Here is a 19,669-nt window from a genome sequence, read left to right as displayed (position 1 = left end):
TCCTGGATGAGCTGCACTACCTGAGCCACTTGTGTGGGTTGTAGACTCCGTCTCATGCTACCACTAGAGTGAAAGCACCGCCAGCATTCAAAAGTGACCAAAACATCAGCCAGGAAGCATAGGAACTGAGAAGTGGTCTGTGGTCACCACCTGCAGAACCACTCCTTTATTGGGGGTGTCTTGCTAAATGCCTATAATTTCCACCTTTTGTCTATTCCATTTGCACAACAGCATGTGAAATGTATTGTCAATCAGTGTTGCTTCCTAAGTGGACAGTTTGATTCCACAGAAGTGTGATTGACAACATTGTGTTGTTTAAGTGATCCCTTTATTTTTTGGAGCAGTGTATATTTCCATACTTTGAGGTTGGAATTATACTGTGAAATTGTGAAAATTATGATAATGCCCTTTTAGTGTAAGAGCTGTTTGAAAAGACTGCCTGAAATTTCAGCCTGTTTTGGTGGGATGGAGGTTTGGTCTTCCTGCTTGAGAAATTGCCCTTTGCTAAGAAGCTGTTTTTGTTTATTTTTGACCATTTTATTTTTAAAACAATCACCGTAATGTACTTACTGAGAAATGATTTGATATTGAGATAAAAACGGCTGCATTGGACCTTGAAACAAACTGCTCCCAGCACCCATCCAGACCAAACTCAAAGGCTGACCTTTCCTCTTGTTTTCATATCTGTCTACCTGCAAGACTTTAGTAAATATCTCTCTGTAGTCTGTTGTTGGGCTGTAACAAATTCCATATGACTGTACCACCATTTTTCCTAGCTACTTATAATCTAAATTAGCTGACATTTCCAATGTTATCACCAATAATGAAGTAACATATCAATAATTAATGCACTGTATAAATAACTAAGTACCCAAGTTAATTTCCTTCTGTAGATATTCTGTAGGTAAGTTAGACCCAAGGTAAGACTTAAGGTAAGAGTGTGGAACTAATGATACCAATGTCTGCCAGTGGCATATATTATTATATGTACAGTATTAATATATTGTTACTATTATTCCCTAGATGCCTTTGTTGGAGGGGTGATCGGCCTGCTTTTTGCCTACATCTGCTACCGACAGCACTACCCCCCGTTCCTCCACATGGACTGCCACCTGCCTTATGCCAGTCTGGCCAAAGCCTCCCACCTCATCTCTGCACAGGGCGATCCTCGGGTCCTGCCCACTGAGAACGCCACCAGCCTGCCTCTGAAGGGACTGACGGAGGGGCCTGTATGACTCCTGCCCACCCCTACCTCCAGACACAATCTCTAACTCCACCCTCACCCCAGGACCACCCAACCCGCTCCCCCTCTCACTAACTGTAGACTGACTAGCTAGCACTTACATATACCAGTGGACAGTGCTGTACCCCCCCTCGCTCTCTCAATCTTTCTCCCTGTCTCTCACCTCCCTCCATCCTCACCCTTTGTTTGTTTTGCCTGCCGGAATCAGCACCCTTTCAGTGGTCTTTATTTAGAGAGGCTGTGTATGTATGGCATCTGGGAATATAGGACAACACTGCTGGAGCAAAAAGGCAAAAGCCCTAACCCAACAATAAACTGCTAGGATGTTCATTACAAGTTGTTGCTCGACATTTTATTTACTGCTCACTTTAGTAGAATGGAGTAGCTGGTATAGCGGCTGGTATCAATTTGATGTAGAGTTGGATGGAAAGCAGAGCGCCTGGTGGTAATCTCATTAAATGTCACAGCAATGAGGCACTGGGTGTGTTATATGTCATAGCTCCCCAATATGATTTATGAGATATCTAATCGCTTTGTCAGTGAGGGAATTCACACTACAAACTCTGATAGCTCACACATTTCTAACTTTGAGAGAACACATCAACTATAATGGCCAGATGTATGGTCACTAATGTTGTCCAAACTGTATTCTATTATTATTCTATTAGCCTTGGTTTTAGACCCACAGACGTTGTTTTTGCATTGTTCACATCTCTCCTACTGCTGGTTTTCCATGGAAACATAATGATAAATATAACACCAAATGGTTGTTATCAATAAAACATCACAATAGCGTTCGATTTGGCTGCTGGGGGGGCAAGGAGAACCCCAGTTCTGCTAAAACCATTGACAACTATGTGCCGTTTTCAAGGAATTGTTAAATAAATGTTATTACTATTTGGTTTAAATATCATCATCTCTAGAAGATTAATCCACACTTAGCTCTATCATCAGAGTTTTACAGCAATCAGTAAACATCAATTGAACAACATCAAGGTCTCCCGAGTGGCACAGCGGTCTAAGGCATGTTTGATTCCAGGCTGTATCACAACCGGCCGTGATTGGGAGTCCCATAGGACTGCGCACAATTGGCCCAGAGTCGTCCGGGTTAGGGTTTGGCCGGGTTAGGTCGTCATTGTAAATAAGAATTTGTTCTTAACTGACTTGCCTAGTTAACCTTTATTTAAATAAAATTAAATAAATGTATTTTCAGACACGTGAGGGTAGCCAGATCCATTTGGCATGTAGCTAAATATCTAAAGCAAACAACGTGTCATTTAGCTTGCTTCATCGGAGATTTGGCTTTTGGAAAGAGCTTGACATCACACTGGTAAATTTGTCAGTCAGACTACTGTCATCACCACTATAGAAGGCAAGCAAATCAAACAATATTTGGAAATAGCCACCTAATTTATCCCCTGAAAGTTATCTTGTTAACTAGCCAAATTGACGTGGTCCATCAATCAATGTAGCCTATCATGTCTGTCAGCAGCAATCGTGATTAAACACTATTTTAAAAGGGGATAATGTTAGCTACTTTGCAAAGTAGGCCTACGTTAGTTGGTGAAAAAGTACATTAGGTCTACTTACCGCTATGTTTTGCCAAATGTACAAAGTTTCTATCTGTAGCTTGCAAAATAAACATTATCAGCTAACAGTAACATTACATCGGCATATGCACCGATCTGCGGCTTGACAGGCAGACGCCACAAACCATGGGAAACTAACCTCATACCCGTCAGGTATAATTAACTTTTAATTTATATCACTCAAACATCCAACTAATAGTGGCCAATATTGAGAGATATCATGAGTCTACCCTTACATACACTATATATACAAAAGTATGTGGACACCCCTTCAAATTAGTGGATTCGGCTATATCAGGAAAAAACATGTGGCTGAAAGGTGTATAAAACTGAGCACACAGCCATGCAATCTCCGTAGACAAATATTGGCAGTAGAATGGCCTTACTGAAGAGCTCAGTGACTTTCAATGTGATACCATCATAGGATGCCACCTTTCCAACAAGTCAGTTCGTCAAATTTCTTCCCTGCTAGAGCTGCCCCGGTCAACTGTAAGTGCTGTTATTGTGAGGTGGAAACGTCTAGGAGCAACAATGGCTCAGCCACAAAGTGGTAGGCCACACAAGCTCACAGAACGGGACCGGCAAGTGCTGAAGCGAGTAAAAATAATCTGTGCTCGGTCGCAACACTCACTACTCAGTTCCAAACTGAAGTTTGATGGACGAATGTGGGTTCGGCAGATGCCAGGAGGACGCTACCTGCCCGAATGCATAGTGCCAACTGTAAAGTTTGTTGGAGGAGGAATAATGGTCTGGGGCTGGTTTTCATGGTTCGGGCTAGGCACCTTAGTTCCAGTGAAGGGGAATATTTACACCACATCATACAATGACATTCTAGACGATTCTGTGCTTCCAACTTTGTGGCAAAAGTTTGGGGAAGGCCCTTTCCTGTTTCAGCATGAAAATGCCCCCGTGGACAAAACGAAGTCCATACAGAAATGGGTTGTCGAGATCTCAACCTCATCGAACACCTTTGGGATGGACCTAATCGCACAACATCAGAGCCCGACCTCACTAATGCTCTTGTGGCTGAATGGAAGCAAGTTCCCACAGCAATGTTCCAACATCATGTCACGCCCTGACCGTAGAGAGCCTTTTATTCTCTATGTTGGCTAGGTCGGGGTGTGACTAGGGTGGGTTATCTAGGTTATTGTATGTCTATGTTGGCCTGGTATGGTTCCCAATTAGAGGCAGCTGTTTATCGTTGTCTCTGATTGGGGATCATATTTAGGCAGCCATTTCCCCACTGTGTTTTGTGGGATCTTGTTTTAAGTTTGTGCATGTAGCACATCATATGTTACGTTTCGTTGTTTGTTTCCTTTTGTTTTTTGTAAGTTTTCACTAAAATAAAGATGTGGAACTCAGAGCATGCTGCGCCTTGGTCCGTCTCTACACACGACCGTGACAGAAGATCCCACCACAACAGGACCAAGCAGCATGTCCAGGAGGTAAGGACATCCTGGACTTGGGAAGAGATAATGGCAGGAGACGAAAGCCTTCCATGGAAGCAGACGCAAGTGGTGAACACGCTCCTCGCCCTGAGGAGCGTGTTAGCCGTCCGATGCCACCTGTGCAAGCTCCCCATACTCGTCCTGAGGAGCGTGTCATTTGTCCGGTACCATGTGTGCCTCCTCTACGCACCAGGTCTCCAGTGCGCCTCCCCAGTCCGGTACGTCCTGTGCCTGTTCCTCGCACTCACCCAGATGTACGCCTCCACAGTCCAGTACGTCCTGTGCTAGCTTCTCGCACTCGCCATGTGAAGTGTGTCATCGTTCCGGTACAATTTGTGCTGGCTCTACGCATCAGGTCTCCAGTACGCCTCCAGAGCCCAGTGCGTTCTGTGCTAGCTCGTGTGTCATCGAACCGATACCATTGATGCAGGCTATATGCACCAGGTCTCTGGTGCGCCTTCACAGCCCAGTACGTCCTGTTCCTTCTCCCCGCACTCGCCCTGAAGTGCGTGTCACCAGTCCGGTGCCACCTGTACCGGCCCCACGCATCAGGCCTCCAGTGTGCCTCCCCAGTCCGGTATGTCCTGTGCCTGCTCCTCGCGCTCGCCCTGAGGTGCGTGTCACCAGTCCGGTACCACCAGTGCTGGCCCCACGCATCAGGCTTCCTGCGACAGTTCCCAGTCCGGAGCGTCCGGCGACAGTTCCCAGTCCGGAACCTCCAACGACGGTCCACGGTCCGGAACCTCCTGAGACGGTCCACGGTCCGAAACCTCCTGAGACGATCCACGGTCCGGAACATCCTGCGGCGGTCCACGGTCCGGAACCTCCTGCGACGGTCCAGAATCTCCAGCTCCAGGGCAGGAGCCTTCCTCTGCGCCGATGCCCAGTCCGAGCACGACATCCAGTCCTGCTCCATGGCAGGAGCCTTCCTATGCGCCGATGCCCAGTCCGAGCAAGGTGTCCAGTCCAGCTCCATGGCAGGAGCCCTTCTCTGCGCCGATGCCCAGTCCAGGCACGGCGTCCGGTCCCGCTCCATGGGAGGAGCCTTCCTCTGCGCCGATGTCCAGGCACGGCGTCCAGTCCAGCTCCATGGCAGGAACCCTTCTCTGCGCCGGTGCCCAGTCCAGGCACGGCGTCCGGTCCCACTCCACGGCAGGAGCCTTCCTTTGCGTCGGTGCCTTGTCCAGGCACGGCGATCAACTCAGCTCCATGGCCGGAGCCTTCTTCGGCGCCGATGCCCAATCCGGGCACGGCGTTCTACCCGGCTCCATGTCCGGACCCGTGGTCTGGGCGGGGGCAAAGACCCGCACCAGAGCCGCCACCGATGCTGGCAGATCCGCGAGCGGTGTGGGTACTTTGCCCCGCACCGGAGCCGCCCCCGACGTTAGATGCCCACCCGGACCCTCCCCTATAGAGTCAGGATTTGCGGTCGGAGTCCGCACCTTTGGGGGGGTACTGTCACGCCCTGACCATAGAGAGCCTTTTATTCTCTATGTTGGTTAGGTCGGGGTGTGACTAGGGTGGGTTATCTAGGTTATTGTATATCTATGTTGGCCTGGTATGATTCCCAATCAGAGGCAGCTTTTTATCATTGTCTCTGATTGGGGATCATATTTAGGCAGCCATTTTTCCCCACTGTGTTTTGTGGGATCTTGTTTTGAGTTTGTGAATGTAGCACCTCTTATGTTACGGTTCGTTGTTTGTTTCCTTTTGTTTTTTGTTAGTTTTTACTAAAATAAAGATGTGGAACTCAGAGCATGCTATGCCTTGGTCCGTCTCTACACACGACCGTGACACATCAAGTGGAAAGCTTTTCCAGAAGAGTGAAGGCTGTAATAGCAGCAAAAGGGGGACGAGCCCAACTTAATGCCCAGGATTTTGGAATGAGATGTTCGACGAGCAGTTGTCCAAGTACTTTTGGTCATGTAGTGTATCTGAAATTACATGATCAATTTATGTTTACTGATCATGAAAAGCATGCAGGTACTTGCTGTAGATTTATAACTCTGATGAACTAAATGTGCGCAATTGTTCTGCATGGAATAATTTGATATTTGCTCTTCAAGAGGTGATGATATTACAATCAAATAGTTAACATTTATTTATCCCTTGAAAACGACATGCCGTTGTCAATGGTTTTAGTGGAGCTGCGGGTCTCCTTGCTCCCCAGCAGGCGAATCGAACACTCAACACCTTATTGTGATGTTTAATGATAACGAGCTTTACATTCATGGAGAGAAGCACTTTTTGATAACACAGCTGATCTTATCCCCAGTCCCGTTTCTTTCTCTTTTCTCAATTCTGTGTTTCTTTAACATCCAGTTTCTCTATTTTTCACATTGTTCTCATGTCATATCTTATCCCTCCATGACACTTCTCACTTTTCTTTCTCTCTTGCCTTCCAGCTCCTTTCTCCCTATCGCTCTTACCCTTTCCTTCTCTATCCCCTCTCTCTCCCTCCTCCATCTCCACCTGCTCCCTTTCTTGCATACTCTCTCACTTAGTAATATCTCCCCCTTGCCCTGTAAATGGGACAGTGCAGTTAGATTAACAAGAATTTAAGCTTTCTGCCAATATCAGATATCTACAGTGGGGAGAACAAGTATTTGATACACTGCCGATTTTGCAGGATTTCCTACTTACAAAGCATGTAGAGGTCTGTAAATGTTCTCATAGGTACACTTCAACTGTGAGAGACGGAATCCAGAAAATCACATTGTATGATTTTTAAGTAATTAATTTGCGTTTTATTGCATGACATAAGTATTTGATCGCCTACCAACCAGTAAGAATTCCGGCTCTCACAGACCTGTTAGTTTTTCTCTAAGAAGCCCTCCTGTTCTCCACTCATTACCTGTATGTATTAACTGCACATGTTTGAACTCGTTACCTGTATAAAAGACACCTGTCCACACACTCAATCAAACAGACTCCAACCTCTCCACAATGGCCAAGACCAGAGAGCTGTGTAAGGACATCAGAGATAAAATTGTAGACCTGCACAAGGCTGGGATGGGCTACAAGACAATAGGCAAGCAGCTTGGTGAGAAGGCAACAACTGTTGGCGCAATTATTAGAAAATGGAAGAAGTTCAAGCTGACGGTCAATCACCCTCGGTCTGGGGCTCCATGCAAGATCTCACCTCGTGGGGCATCAATGATCATGAGGAAGGTGAGGGATCAGCCCAGAACTACACGGCAGGACCTGGTCAATGACCTGAAGAGAGCTGGGACCACAGTCTCAAAGAAAACCATTAGTAACACACTATGCCGTCATGGATTAAAATCCTGCAGCGCACGCAAGTTCCCCCTGCTCAAGCCAGCGCATGTCCAGGCCCGTCTGAAGTTTGCCAATGACCATCTGGATGATCCAGAGGAGGAATGGGAGAAGGTCATGTGGTCTGATGAGACAAAAATAGAGCTTTTTGGTCTAAACTTCACTCGCCGTGTTTGGAGAAAGAAGAAGGATGAGTACAACCCCAAGAACACCATCCCAACCGTGAAGCATGGAGGTGGAAACATCATTCTTTGGGGATGCTTTTCTGCAAAGGGGACAGGACGACTGCACCATATTGAGGGGAGGATGGATGGGGCCATGTATCGCGAGATCTTGGCCAACAACCTCCTTCCCTCAGTAAGAGCATTGAAGATGGGTCATGGCTGGGTCTTCCAGCATAACAACGACCCGAAACACACAGCCAGGGCAACTAAGGAGTGGCTCCGTAAGAAGCATCTCAAGGTCCTGGAGTGGCCTAGCCAGTCTCCAGACCTGAACCCAATAGAAAATCTTTGGAGGGAGCTGAAAGTCCGTATTGCCCAGCGACAGCCCCGAAACCTGAAGGATCTGGAGAAGGTCTGTATGGAGGAGTGGGCCAAATCCCTGCTGCAGTGTGTGCAAACCTGGTCAAGAACTACAGGAAACGTATGATCTCTGTAATTGCAAACAAAGGTTTCTGTACCAAATATTAAGTTCTGCTTTTCTGATGTATCAAATACTTATGTCATGCAATAAAATGCAAATGAATTACTTAAAAAATCATACAATGTGATTTTCTGGATTTTCTAGATTCCGTCTCTCACAGTTGAAGTGTACCTATGATAAAAATTACAAACCTCTACATGCTTTGTAAGTAGAAAGACCTGCAAAATCGGCAGTGTATCAAATACTTGTTCTCCCCACTGTATGTCCTGGGAAATGTTCTTCTTACTTATGACCTCATGCTAATCGCATTAGCCTACGTTAGCTCAACCTTCTGCATTAATCCTCATTATGTTGGGTTAGGCAGCACTGCTTGTGAGGACAACCCAAGCATTGCAAATGGATTATAGTCCACAGTTGCCTCACAAAATGAATAGTAATTTAGAATTATGGTGAGGTTAGGGACCTTAGAGGGGGCAGCCATGGCTCATTGTTGTGTCTTAAATTGTGCCAAGCCTGATTTCATGCCAATTTATAAAGAATTTATAAAAAATAAATTCTGCAATATTTTTCAGTGAGATAACATACAGTATTCCCCATTGTTAGTCATCAAACTAAGATTAATTGGTATATTTCCTTTACTGCTGAAGCATACTGTACCATTGCTGTGGCATTATAGGGGTGAGCTGAGCTGGGCTTCTGCATCTTATGTAACTACTTGATGCCATTTTGGAACCAAAATGTTTTATTTTCAGAAGATCCTCCTATGGTGAAAATTAAAGAACCCTATGGGAGGATCTTCTGAAAATACTCTACTTTTATAAGAGTGTATGTCTCTGCCTGCAGCCCCATACCAGTCTGGCTCTGTTCTGCAATGATTAGTCAGTGGTTTGCATTGTCCTGAAAGTTTATCTCTTGTCCTGAAACTTCATAAGAGAGAGCTGGGTTATTTTCCATCTTGGCTTTGAGGGCAAGATAAGAATCACATTCATGGTCAACAATCTGACACATGCTGACAGTTACTGGCAGTGCATTAAACGTGTATGAGTGTGTACAGTGGCTTGCGGAAGTATTCACAACATTGGCATTCTTCCTATTTTGTTGCCTTACAACCTGGAATTAAAATAGATGTTTTGGGGGGTTTGTATCATTTGATTTACACAACATGCCTACCACTTTGAAGATGCAAAATATTTTTTTATGTGAAACAAACAAGAAATAAGACAAAAAAACAGAACTTGAGCGTGCATAACTATTCACCCCCCAAGTCAATACTTTGTAGAGTCACCTTTTGCAGCAATTACAGCTGCAAGTCTCTTGGGGTATGCCTCTATAAGCTTGGCACATCCAGCCACTAGGACTCTTGCCCATTCTTCAAGGCAAAACTGCTCCAGCTCCTTCAAGTTGGATGGGTTCCGCTGGTGTACAGCAATCTTTAAGTCATACCACAGATTCTCAACTGGATTGAGGTCTGGGATTTGACTAGGCCATTCCAAGACATTTAAATGTTTCCCCTTAAACCACTCGAGTGTTGCTTTAGCAGTATGTTTAGGGTCATTGTCCTGCTGGAGGTGAAACTCCGTCCCAGTCTCAAATCTACGAAAGACTGAAACAGGTTCCCTCAAAAATTTCCCTGTACTTAGCGCCATCCATCATTCATTCAATTCTGACCCGTTTCCCAGTCCCTGCCGATGAAAAACATACCCACAGCATGATGCTGCCACCACCATGCTTCACTGTGATGGTATTCTCAGAGTGATGAGAGGTGTTGGGTTTGCGCCAGACATAGCATTTTCCTTGTTGGCCAAAAAGCTACATTTTAGTCTCATCTGACCAAAGTACCTTCTTCCATATGTTTGGGGAGTCTCCCACATGCCTTTTGGCGAATACCAAACGTGTTTGCTTATTTTTTTCTTTAAGCATTGGCTTTTTTTCCGTCCACGCATCCGTAAAACCCAGTTCTGTGGAGTGTACGGCTTAAAGTGGTTCTATGGAAAGATACTCCAATCTCCGCTGTGGAGCTTTGCAGCTCCTTCAGGGTTAACTTTGGTCTCTTTGTTGCCTCTGATTAATGCCCTCCTTTCCTGGTCCGTGAGTTTTGGTGGGCGGCCCTCTCTTGGCAGGTTTGTTGTGGTGCCATATTCTTTCCATTTTTTAATAATGGATTTAATGGTGCTCTGTGGGATGTTCAAAGTTTCAGATATGTTTTTATAACCCAACCCTGATCTGTACTTCTCCACAACTTTGTCCCTGACCTGTTTGGAGAGCTCCTTGGTTTTGGTGGTGCCCCTTGCTTAGTGGTGTTGCAGATTCTGGGGCCTTTCAGAACAGGTGTATATATACTGAGATCATGTGACAGATCATGTGACTCTTAGATTTCACACAGGTGGACTTTATTCAACTAATTATGTGACTTCTGAAGGCAATTGGTTGCACCAGATCTTATTTAGGGGCTTCATAGCAAAGGGGGTGAATATATATCCATGCACCACTTTTCCGTTTCGAAAAAATATATATTTTGAAACAAGTTATTTTTTTTCAATTCACTTCACCAATTTGGACTATTTTGTGTATGTCAATTAAATTAAATCCAAATAAAAATCTATTTAAATTAAAGGGTGTAATACAACAAAATAGGAAAAACGCCAAGGGGGATGAATACGTTTGCAAGGCACGGTGTGCCTGTGTGCCAGATTGTGTGTGTATGTCTTTGCATGTGTGTCTAATTGTGTGTGTCGAAAGAGTCCACCAGCATGTTGGACTTGGACTTTGCTTTTTGTCAAATAACATTACAACACAAAGCTAAACAAGTTAGCATGAGCCTTTCCTTAAGTCCCATGATGGATAGGACTGTGTATAGGTGCTAAACAGTGGACACCATCAGCCATTCCATGTGGAGGTCTGAGCACGTCTGGATGCTAGTCATCAGCCCTGCTAAATGTTGACCCAGCTAATGCACAAAGGTCTATAACTTTTCTGTAACATCAAGTTTTTCTTTGCACCACTGATTGCATTGAACAGTGTTTGCAGGTATGTGTATCCTTGATTGAGGACTTTTAAGACCTAAAGCATTTAGTCACAAGTTAAATTTTTTTGATGCTGCTGGGAGCATTGTCATGACATATCAGAAATGTGTTTGGATTGTTAAAGTGATATATAGACCTATGGACTGCCTGTTGGAGCCACAAAGTACTGGAACTTATTATTATTTTTTTTTATTTTTTTTTATTTTTTTTTATTTTTATCCCCTTTTCTCCCCAATTTTTCGTGGTATCCAATCGCTAGTAATTACTATCTTGTCTCATCGCTACAACTCCCGTACGGGCTCGGGAGAGACGAAGGTCGAAAGTCATGCGTCCTCCGAAGCACAACCCAACCTAGCCGCACTGCTTCTTAACACAGCGCGCCTCCAACCCGGAAGCCAGCCGCACCAATGTGTCGGAGGAAACACCGTGCACCCGCCCCCTCGGTTAGCGCGCACTGCGCCCGGCCCGCCACAGGAGTCGCTGGAGCGCGACGAGACAAGGATATCCCTACCGGCCAAACCCTCCCTAACCCGGACGACGCTAAGCCAATTGTGCGTCGCCCCACGGACCTCCCGGTCGCGGCCGGCTGCGACAGAGCCTGGGCGCGAACCCAGACTCTGGTGGCGCAGCATAGCACTGCGATGCAGTGCTCTAGACCACTGCGCCACCCGGGAGGCCCGAGAACTTATTTTCTTAATGTAACATTTATTATTTACAGCAAAAAAGTCTGTGGCTTGAAAATATATATCAAGTAGGAAAAAAAGTAGGTAACTAAAAGTAGTGATTGTGGATAAATATTCAAGGGTGAAATTGCTGTTATTGAGAGTAGAATTATGTTTGCTTCGTTTTACCAACATTTTATTTATAAATTACTTCTAATCTGAATTTTGTATTTTTTTTTTAATTCATTTTAATTTTGAAAAAGTAACCAAACTGATGTTGAATAGCCTATGGAGAAAAAAAATAAGTATCATTATTGACCATGGCATGAAAATACCATTTTTGAAAATATACTATTGTATATGGATAAGCATGTCTGGCCTTGAGAGCACTTTGAAAATGTGTTTTCCTGTTTATATACTTTATGTGCAACAATGGACCGTCTGCCGCTGTGTGAAAATCATCTATGAACAGAGATAGGAAAAATATGCTCATGTGCGCTTCTTTTGTTTATAAGTGGGACTCTACAGACCTTCCATTTGTGGCTAAGGAAACTTTCAGTGTTACAACACCAACAAGCCGCCATTTTGAAAACAGTTTTAGGATGTTAATATAAACTAAACTTAGTGATTTTATAATATACAGTGCCTTCGGAAAGTATTCAGAGCCCTTGACTTTTTACACATTTTGTTACGTTACAGCATTACTCTAAATGTAAAAAAATATTTTTCCCCGTCATCAATCTACACACAATACCCCATAACAACAAAAAAACATTTTTTTAGACATTTCTGGTAATAAAAAAACGGAAATATCACATTTACATAACTCTTCAGACCCTTTACAGCAATTACAGCCTCAAGTCTTCTTTGGTATGACACTACAAGCTTAGCACACCTATATTTGGGGAGTTTCTCCCATTCTTCTCCGTAGATCCTCTCAAGCTCTGTCAGGTTGGATGGGGAGCGTTGCTGCACAGCTATTTTCAGGTCTCTCCAGAGATGTTCGAACAGGTTCAAGTCCGTGCTCTGGCTGGGCCACTCAAGGAGATTCAGAGACTTTTCCCGAAGACACTCACTCCTGCTTTGTCTTGGCTGTGTGCTTAGGGTCGTTGTCCCTGACCAAGGCCATTTCCCCCCGATTGCTCAGTTTGGCCGGACGGCCAGCCCTAGGAAGAGTCTTGGTGGTTCTAAACTTCTTCCATTTAAGAATGATGGAGGACACTGTGTTCTTGGGGATCTTCAATGCTGCAGAAATGTTTTGTTATCCTTCCTTAGATTTTGGGCCTCAACACAATCCTGTCTCTGCGCTCTACAGACAATTCCTTCAACCTCATGGCTTGATTTTTGCTCTGACATGCACTGTCAACTGTGGGACCTTATATAGACAGGTGTGTGCCTTTCCAAATCATGTCCAATCAATTGAATTTACCACAGGTGGACTCCAATCAAGTTGTAGAAACATCTCAAGGATGATCAATGGAAACAGGATGCACCTGAGTTCAAATCTGAGGCTCATAGCAAAGGGTCTGAATACTTATGTAAATAAGGTATTTCTGTTTTTATTTTTAATAAATGTGCAAAAATAAATCTAAAAACCTGTTTTCACTTTGTCATTACGGGGTATTGTGTGAAGATTGTGGAGGATTATGATTAACAAAATGTGGAAAAAGTCAAGGGGTCTGAATACTTTTCAAAGGCACTAAATATTATTACAATATATTATACTATATAATATGCAACTGAACAATTGTATACTACACGTCCACATTTGAAATAGAATTTGTTCTTGTCAGTTCTAACCTGGTTAGATATGTTAGATTATTTTTCAATGGACTCACTGTCAGATGAGAAGGTAGAACTGAAGGAGACTTGTGTGTGTTACTCTCTGTTCTCAGTGAAGGTGTGTGTGTGTGTGTGTGTGTGTGTGTGTGTGTGTGTGTGTGTGTGTGTGTGTGTGTGTGTGTGTGTGTGTGTGTGTGTGTGTGTGTGTGTGTGTTGTGTTGTTCTACATCAGTACAGCTGGCCTCTTATTTTATTTGGGGTGTTTCTAATAAACATGACAACATGCTTATGAATGTGGTATCTTAGAGTTTGTGTTCACATGTCCAGCGTAAAATGTAGGAATTTTTGCAGTGTGTTATGGAACGGGTGTGAGTATACTGTGTAAGCAGTATTTGTGTAAGTGGCATGAGTAGTGAGTGAGGCAGGGCAGGTACAATGGCATGCGAAAGTATTCACTGCCCTTGGCATTTTTTATATTTTGTTGCCTTACAACCTGGAATTAAAATTGATTTTGGGGGGGGGTTGTATCATTTGATTTACACAACATGCCTACCTACCACTTTGAAGATGCAAAATATTTGTATTGTGAAACAAACAAGAAATAAGACAAAAAAAGAGAAGTTGAGTGTGCATAACTATTCATCCCCCCAAAGTCAATACTTTGTAGAGCCATCTTTTGCAGAAAATACAGCTGCAAGTCTCTTGGGGTATATCTCTATAAATTTGGCACATCTAGTCACTGGGATTTTTGCCCATTCTTCAAGGCAAAATTGCACCAGTTCCTTCAAGTTGGATGGGTTCCGCTGGTGTACAGCAATCTTTAAGTCATACCACAGATTCTCAACTGGATTGAGGTCTGGGATTTGTCTTGGCCATTCCAAGACATTTAAACATTTCCCCTTAAACCACTCGAGTGTTGCTTTAGCAGTATGTTTAGGGTCATTGTCCAGCTGGAGGTGAACCTCCGTCCCAGTCTCAAATCTCTGGAAGACTGAAACAGGTTCCCTCAAGAATTTCCCTGTATTTAGTGCCATCCATCATTCATTCAATTCTGACCCGTTTCCCAGTCCCTGCCGATGACAAACATCCCCAAAGCATGATGCTGCCACCACCACGCTTCACTGTGGGGATGTTGTTCTCGGGGTGGTGAGAGGTGTTGGGTTTGTGCCAGACATAGCATTTCCCTTTTTGGCCAAAAAGCTACATTTTAGTGTCATCTGACCAGAGTACCTTCTTCCATATGTTTGGGGAGTCTCCCACATGCCTTTTGGCTAACACCAAACGTGCTTGCTTATTCTTTTCTTTAAGCAATGGCTTTTTTTCTGGCCACTCTTCCGTAAAGCCCAGCTCTGTGGGGTGTACGGCTTAAAGTGGTTCTATGGAAAGATACTCCAATCTCTGCTGTGGAGCTTTGCAGCTACTTCAGGGTTATCTTTGGTCTTTTTGTTGCCTCTCTGATTAATGCCCTCCTTGCCTGGTCCATGAGTTTTGGTGGGCGGGCCTCTATCTTGGCAGGTTTGTTGTGGTGCCATATTCTTTCAATTTTTTAATAATGGATTTAACGGTGCTCCGTGGGATGTTTAAAGTTTCAGATATTTTTTTATAAACAATCCCTGATCTGTACTTCTCCACAACTTTGTCCCTGACCTGTTTGGAGAGCTCCTTGGTCTTCATGGTGCCGCTTGCTTGCTGGTGCCCCTTGCTTAGTGGTGTTGCAGACTCTGGGGCCTTTCAGAACAGGTGTATATATACTGAGATCATGTGACAGATCATTTGACACTTAGATTGCACACAGGTGGAATTTATTTGACTAATTATGTGACTTCTGGAGGTAATTGGTTGCACCTGATCTTAATTAAGGGCTTCATAGCAAAGGGAGTGAAAACATATGCATGCACCACCTTTCCTTTTGAATTTTTTTTTATTTCACTTCACCAATTTGGACTATTTTTTGTATGTCCATTACATGAAATCCAAATAAAGGTTGTAATGCAACAAAATAGGAAAAACGCCAAGGGGGAACAATACTTTTGTAAGGCACCGTAAGTGCAGAGGACTATGGTATGAAGAGTGCTTGTGTTTTTTCACAGCAACTACAGTACTTTCATACAACAAGTGGATTTCCTCAAGATGTCCTTCATGATTTCCGGTAGAGTTGTCTCTGTGTCTACAAGATTTGATAAGAAAGAAGTGTTTCTCATTGGAACAATTGAGCATTGCTTGTTACCTTATGAGAACAGTGACAAAGTTGATCGACCTCAGCCTATACCTAAGAGCTATGCAAAAAGAAAAATGATTGGAGGCAATGGCCACAAATTTTACATTGCTTAGGCTTCTTCCTGCAATAATTGGCTCTGAGGTACCAGAAGATGAGAGAGCTTGGGAGATTAAAAGTGTCGCTGAAGCGTTAGTTCAAAAACATTCTTGCCTGGAGGAGTCTGGCTCCAAAAGTGGTTGTGATGGATGGAGAGACAGCTTGGTGTTCAAAATGGGCAAATTCAGCAAGTCAGGGTGTCCAGAATTGAAAGTTAACAGTGGCAAGAGAGGTAAAAGTAGCCCAGATGGCAACTCGCCACATTGAAAGATAATGCGGCCTCGACGAGCAGAAGTAAACTTTCTCCCACAGCTTCCACAAGGTGAAACTGAAGAAAGTCTGGAAAGGTTGAGGGTTTTCCTTGTGGAGGAGTTGGAGGAAACGGACCAAGACAAGATTGACTTATCATTGGTCAACAGCAGCATGTGAAGGACCTTTGCATTGAGACGTAAAGAGATTGTTACCTTGAGCCCCACCATAGAGCATATCCAAGACAGATGGCCGGCACTTTTCCTCGAGGAACAAGTGTGGGTGGGGGGACGTAAAGCAGTTTTCAATTGCCTTTGTATTTTGTTTTAGGTATGTGCAGAGTACCATCACATCACAAACCAGCAACTCCGGGATTTGTTTTATTCCACGTTGGACCAACTCACAGAACACTTGCTAGCCCTATCCAGAGAGAAGCAGGGAAAGACTGGAAGAAATGGACAGGAGACAGCTGACATTCTGAATTAGTACAGCCAGGTATGTAAATTAAATCAGTAAGCTAAATGCAAAGCAAATTCATTGACTGAAATGTTACATTTTAAGATCAGTGATACCCTTACACAGATATTTAGTTCATGTTTCTCTGTAGCAACCATGTGATGTGAACACCGATCGTTGTCCTCAGATGTCTTCCAGCAATATTCCAAGAGGATGACTCTGGAGTGTTCATAACATACACGGTGGGTTGTGTTTATGTGCGTGGTTGTTCAAATATTATTTGACGCAAAATAAAGGAGGGGAGAAACTTGTGTGTCTTCATAAGAGTGTATTGTGAAATGATAATTATATTTTCATGTTCTTTCTCAGGAAGGTACATCCCAAGACCCTGCAGCCATCAAGAGACCAGCAGCCATCATCTCAGTCATTGACGACGATGGAGATGTAGCTGCTGTGCCATTCCATCCAGGAAGAGTCTACGTGGTCCTTGAGGAGAAGGTGGTTATGAAGGATTTCCGGTGCTGGCCTGATGCACTTGTATGTTTGTACGGGCTAATGTACTCACTCCAACATGGATACTCGAATTCCATGAAGAACATGTTTGGGTTTGTAAAATAAGTGTTGTTATGTTTGGATGGAGACAGAATGAAGCCAATGGTCCTTGGTTGGAAAAACCAACTGTAAAATAAAATACCAAAAACATTTATGGCGCTAAACAATTGTAAATAGTTACGTTATTTTACAAGGAAAAGAGATTAAGGATAAAAAAACTGAAGACGACAATGTTTTGTAGGCAAATGCCAACTAAAATGTCTGCCTACATTTTGATTTGATCTGTGCCTTCAGTAAAACCGGTCACAAAAATGAGAAAGTCATGCAATACTATTGGCCTTTATTAATCTATTGAGTCTTAACATGTACAGAGATACAAGAGTAACTTAACTTCAGTTGGTGTAGAGTTTAATAGTAAAGTGTTACTGTTTGGGAAAACAGAAAATTGGCATTGTGAAGTTACCTTACAAATCAGTGATAAAGCTGTTTGTCTCAGCCTAAATCCTTATATATAGGAAGCTTTAGAGGCATTGGCCATAAATCTCACATTGCTGACGTCAACATGTGAAAAATGGCTGAGGTCCCAGAGGATGAAAATAGATAGAGAATCTTCATGGATTTGTAAGGAGAGGTCTTTTGCATACCCGTGTATTGTTGTGGACCGGTACATATAAGAAAGTTGGAAAAACAAAATTCACACACACTGTCTACTTGCATTTAGAACGTTTATTTGTCAGTTTAATGATTCAGCCCTACACCTTACTGTAGTCAGGAATGAAGGTTTAGGACCGAAACATTGCGTGCATAAGTACATTTTATAATTTGCAAGTATAACTTTGTTTTGTAAACATAATGGAGTGAAAATTGTCATGGAGGAAGAAATGTAAATTAAATCAACATTAATCTTCATCTTAAACAGTTAAATATAGTCAAATTGTTAGACTGTGAAATGGATGTCGGCACATCACTACCTCTTTAATTTGATTTCATATCCTTCAGCACCGCTTTCAATTGAATGGAAGCTACCACATCAGTTGAAAGTGTTAATTGGATAAGGGTCATTGTACTGTGCTCATGTTTTAATAGTTAAGTTGTTGATAGGGAATGTTGCAATGTTGCACAGTGTCGTGTCTTTGGCATCATTAAAACTGAAGACTTATTTGTCAAATAACTCTCTGTAATTATTATTACCCAATTAAACTGATTAATCATGTAACTGTAATTAACTAGGAAGTCGGGGCACCAAGGAAAATATTCAGATTTTTTTAGTGCCAACAGTAAAGGTTGGTGGAGGAGGAATAATGGTCTGGAGCTGTTTTTCGTGGTTTGGGCTAGGCCACTTAATTCCAGTGAAGGGAAATCTTAACGCGACAGCATACACTTACATTCTAGACGATTATGTGCTTCTAACTTTGTGGCAACAGTTTGGGGAAGGCCCTTTCCTGTTTCAGCATGACAATGCCCCTGTGCACCAAGCGAGGTCCATACAGAAATGGTTTGTTGAGATCGGTGTGGAAGAACTTGACTGGCCTGCACAGAGCCCTGACCTCAACCCCATCAAACACATTTGGGATGAATTGGAACACCGACTGCGAGCCAGGCCTAATCGTCCAACATCAGTGCCCGACCTCACTAATGCTCTTGTGGCTGAATGGAAGCAAGTCCCCGCAGCAATGTTCCAACATCTAGTGGAAAGCCTTCCCAGAAGAGTGGAGGCTGTTATAGCAGCAAAGGGAGGACCAACTCCATAATAATGCCCAGGATTTTGGAATGAGATGTTCGAGGAGCAGGTGTCCACATACTTTTACAGATTCTAATTAGAATAGATTAATACAATTGAATTGCCCGCCCTGTTCATCATTCACAGCTGGTGATTACATTACATTTTTATGCACCGTTTGCTTCCCCTCACTTTTCAACTCACCCATTCTCCACTTTTCTCCCCCAGCATACTATACTTAATTTATTTAATCTGTTGTTCATCTGTTGTGTGTGAAATTAGTTTAGGTATAATTTAGGTTCAGTTTCAAGGCAATTATTGGGGTGATTATCAACTGGGCATGGCACATTCAACTATCGGAGGAGTGGAGCAAGCTGGGGAAACACATTTAAAAAATGACATGCCCTTAGAAAAATGCATTATTATGCTATCTGCCTTTCTAGCGTTAATATACACAATCACAAATAAATTTAGGAAGGTCATAACATTTTTTTTAAAACATGGTACTAGACAATTTATTTCAAAAGAACAGAATAGTATGTTTTGAGTTGTATTCATCTGTGCTTAGTAGCCAAAGCTATGGCTGCTTCATGTCAATGAAATCAACTTGTTCTTTAGCACAGTGGTTCCGAAACTGTGGGGTCAACAGGGTGCGCATACTTTAGAGAGCTATTTAGAACTTGTCAGAAATGTCCAGATCAACTAGCCCA

At 43.3% G+C, this 19,669-nt stretch overlaps 1 protein-coding gene and 1 long non-coding RNA gene across 2 annotated transcripts in view; both read left to right on the top strand.

Annotated features, from left to right (window-relative positions):
• Positions 1-4,707, top strand: part of plpp4 (phospholipid phosphatase 4) — a 111,671-nt gene extending 106,964 nt beyond the window's left edge. Inside the window, exon 7 of the mRNA XM_071392574.1 lies at positions 1,024-4,707. Coding sequence (XP_071248675.1) covers positions 1,024-1,235 — 212 coding nt within the window. The 3' untranslated portion in view covers positions 1,236-4,707. The remainder of the gene's footprint in view (positions 1-1,023) is intronic.
• Positions 4,708-11,907: 7,200 nt separating this feature from the next.
• Positions 11,908-18,334, top strand: LOC139570590 (uncharacterized). Its single transcript, XR_011674123.1, has 3 exons — positions 11,908-16,726; positions 16,839-16,929; positions 17,057-18,334. It is a non-coding gene; the product is annotated as an uncharacterized lncRNA (long non-coding RNA).
• Positions 18,335-19,669: the final 1,335 nt, after the last annotated feature.

Source organism: Salvelinus alpinus, chromosome 3 (assembly GCF_045679555.1).
Source record: "Salvelinus alpinus chromosome 3, SLU_Salpinus.1, whole genome shotgun sequence".
NCBI classification, from domain to species: domain Eukaryota; kingdom Metazoa; phylum Chordata; class Actinopteri; order Salmoniformes; family Salmonidae; genus Salvelinus; species Salvelinus alpinus.
This window is presented reverse-complemented; position numbering and strand designations above follow the sequence as displayed.